General features: G+C 48.3%; 1 protein-coding gene across 1 annotated transcript in view; it reads right to left on the bottom strand.

Annotated features, from left to right (window-relative positions):
- Window positions 1-3,372, bottom strand: part of HMOX1 (heme oxygenase (decycling) 1) — a 6,449-nt gene extending 3,077 nt beyond the window's left edge. The window contains exons 1-3 of the mRNA XM_009881875.1: window positions 3,340-3,372; window positions 2,881-3,001; window positions 6-480 (exon numbers count right to left, since the gene is read on the bottom strand). Of these exons, the coding sequence (XP_009880177.1) occupies window positions 6-480; window positions 2,881-3,001; window positions 3,340-3,371 (628 nt within the window). The 5' untranslated portion in view covers window position 3,372. The remainder of the gene's footprint in view (window positions 1-5; window positions 481-2,880; window positions 3,002-3,339) is intronic.

Genomic DNA, 3,372 nt, shown 5'->3' on the forward strand with positions numbered 1-3,372 from the left:
CAGGAATGCTTTCTTGGCCTCCTCCAAGACTCTTTTCTTAGTGGCAAGATCCATCTCGAGGGCATTCATGCGGGAGCGATAGAGCTGCTTGAACTTGGTGGCGTTGGAGACTCCATCAAAGGTGAAGAAAGCCAGCCCTTCTCCAGTGCTGGGCAGCTGGAGGGCCTTTTGGGCAATTTTCTTCAGCACCTGCCCCCCAGAGAGGTCTCCCAAATACCGAGTATAGGCATGGGCAACCAGGAGCTCTGGGTGGTTCTTGCCTACGTAGTGGAGCCTCTCAACATATTTTTGAGTAGCTTCAGGACATGGGATCTCTTCCCTCCAGTTGCTGCCATAGAAGTACTCCAAGTCTTCCTCCAGAGCAGCTTTCCGGTGCAGCTCCGCCGGAAAATACACAGGGGCATAAACTGGGTTGTTCTTGTTACGTTCAATCTCTTCCTCCAGAGCAGAGTAGATGAAGTACAAGGATGCCGTAACCAGCTGAAAGAGAAAGAAGAGGATGAGCTACAGGTGCATCTGTCTGTCTGCAAGTTTGGGGGGCAAATCCTGCTAGCAAAAAAGCTACTCGTGGGCAGACCCAGTATGAGTCATGCGCATCTGTGATGTTGAAGGTTTCCCATGTGGAAAACAGTTGCAAGGTGCAGTGAGACACCATTTAGCCCTTCCCCTTCTGCTTGAGGCAGCAGCAGATAAGACCTAAGCCCTTTCCTGCAGATAATGGTTTTACCTGCCCTTAAAAGCCACTGCCTTCACCTTCAAGTTAGAGGCCTTGCAGCTTGATGTAATGTAAACTGGAGCCATATTAAATCATGCCCGATCTGTTCTCCTCCTTCCCTCAGTCAATAGAGAGGGTATTCCCAAAGGTATATTTTCTGGTGCATTGTTCAAATCTGAATGCTTCAAGATGTGGATTCCCTTTGTGGGGCCTTGCGAGACGATGACACACCCCGTTTATTTTTCAACGCATTTGTCCTGCCGGGCAGCCCACCACCCTGGGAACTGAGGCACCACCGCTCTCCCCATTCAGATTTGCAAGTGGGGTTGCCTCCTTGGTTGCCCCGAGGAGACGAGATAAAAGGGGGCTGGAAGCACAGCCTGCCTCTGAAAGATGCCTTTGTGAAGGAGCGCTGTGAGGCTGTGTGTTCTCCTCTCTATTTTGAAACCATTGTTATTGTTGTTTTTCCCCAGCTTACGCGATACTTTCTTCTATCTGCCAGCTTTTCCACGTGGCGTAAGACAATCCAGCTGTGTTCTTTCCTTCCCTGGGCATGCTGTTTTCTGAGGCTGTATACATATTTACACCTACACTACCCCTTCCTTACACTGGAATCCCTTATCAGCAGCAAAGGATAAAACATGAAGGTATTGCAGTACAGGTGAGTCAGGTTTGGGGGGGAGGGGGTATCACGCTGATGGCAGGAGAGAAAGCAGTTTACTCTCCCACAAAGCAATCAGTTTTACCGTAAAAGAGTTGCCGTGTCAACTTTTCCCCGCAGTGCCAGCAAATAGGACTTTGATAAGCGCTTGGGCAGTGGCTTGGTTGTGGAAACAAATATTCAGATTCTGGGGAATCACGTACCAGGGCCGATATACAGGTTTGCCAAGAGAGTAAACAAAAATAGAGGTTTTTAAACAATAACCTGTTATCCAGCTTACTGGAAGAGAAACAAAATACAGGAACATTGCCTAACAAATGAAGAAAATATAACTTGACTGGTTGTTTTCAGAGGCACGTAGTGGTTTAATGGGAAACATGGCTTTTGAAAACTCACTACTTTTTAAAACCCATGTCACATCTCACTCCCCCTGCCAGCATGTAAATATCTTCTAAGAAACTGAGGGGTGTTCCTGAAGGTCTGACTTTTTACATTATCGCCAGCATCTGTCAAAGTTCACTGCCTAACCAGTGTCGCATTACTAGCAGCAGGAAGTCAGCACCTGAGATTAAATTTATGCTTGACTAAGTATCCTGAATGTGACCTGTCAGAAATAAGTAGTCTTTTTCCTACTCTTGTGGATTTATTTGCCAAGGAACAATTCAACAACAAAGTAATTAAACCACAGGTTGGATCGCTAGCTGTTATTTGCAAGCCCATGCGTCACATCCTATAGCCTCCCAGGAATTTCTGGCCCAGGTGTGTGCTGGTTTTGCTCATGGCTTTGTTATGTGGCTCAGATCCCAGGAATTGTGTATCTAGCCAGGTTGGGTGCAGGCTAATATCTGCACATGTTTCTCTTTTATGGTAAGAAAAGCAACAGGCTCCTACCTGTTAGCAGCAGACATGGCTTGCTCAAACTCAGTCTGCCTTTGGGTTATTACTGTTCACGATCTCAGCTCTGGTATAACCCAAGTGACAACTGAAACGTTGCAAAGTTCCATGCTAGACATGATCCCGCAGCCTCACTTTCTTACTATTCCATCATTATTTCTAGCTGTAGCTACTTAGAGGGTGGTAAACTTAGCATTCTCCACCTTTCTGGCATTTCAGCCACTCATGTATCTGCATAGCCATACCTCCCTTAACTATCATTGCCAATAATTAACATGCAGGCATTTATGAAGAAAGAGAAAAACAATCGCATCTGTCCCTTCAACCTCTTTGTCTTTTTACGCTGTTTCAGCTTGGCTGCCCACCCTGATCTGCACACTCCTGCCCTGCCTTCTGCAAGAGGAGCCAGTAAGATCTGAAGGTGCTGGAGTTTGGTGGAGAGCATGTTTTGCACGGGAGGTGCTGATACCAGACAGCTGTAAAGCAACGGACCTCCTTCCTTGTGCTGTCTCCATCCTCCCCCCCTTTAATCCCCGCACAGCCTGTCTGATCTAACAGCATCTTTCCTGGCAAGGAAATCCTATCCCCAAGCAATGCTGCTACCACGTACCTTAAACTCGTGGAGCGACACCTGTCCCTTCTGGAAATTCTTCATGAACGGCGTGTTCTCCGCCTGCTCGTGCACCTCCTTGGTGGCTTCCTTCATCAGTTCTGACAGGTCCTTGGACATGCTGGGGGAAAGCAGCAAAACAGATGTCAGTGCTGTTGCTCTCCTGTGGCAAAACGGATCTTGGCTCTCTAGGAAAAAAGGGGGGAGCCTGAGATGGCAGGAAAAGGAGCCGAGCGTGCCCGAGAGCCGCGGGTGGGAACTGGGGAGCTCCAGCATCCCAAACGCTGTCCTGAGCAAAGAGAGCAAAGACGACTGACAGACTCCATCCAGAGGTGAAAGCAGGAGCGTGCCCTTCCCTGCAGAGCAGAAACAGGAACAGCATGCCTAAAAGCAAGGGGAGAAACACCATACTCTTCTGGCAAAAAAACCCATTCCCTCTCGTTCCTGTCCCGCTCTCACCTTTCGGAGCTGTGTGTCTGGGAAGTTTCCATG

Source organism: Charadrius vociferus, unplaced genomic scaffold (assembly GCF_000708025.1).
Source record: "Charadrius vociferus isolate BGI_N301 unplaced genomic scaffold, ASM70802v2 scaffold413, whole genome shotgun sequence".
NCBI classification, from domain to species: domain Eukaryota; kingdom Metazoa; phylum Chordata; class Aves; order Charadriiformes; family Charadriidae; genus Charadrius; species Charadrius vociferus.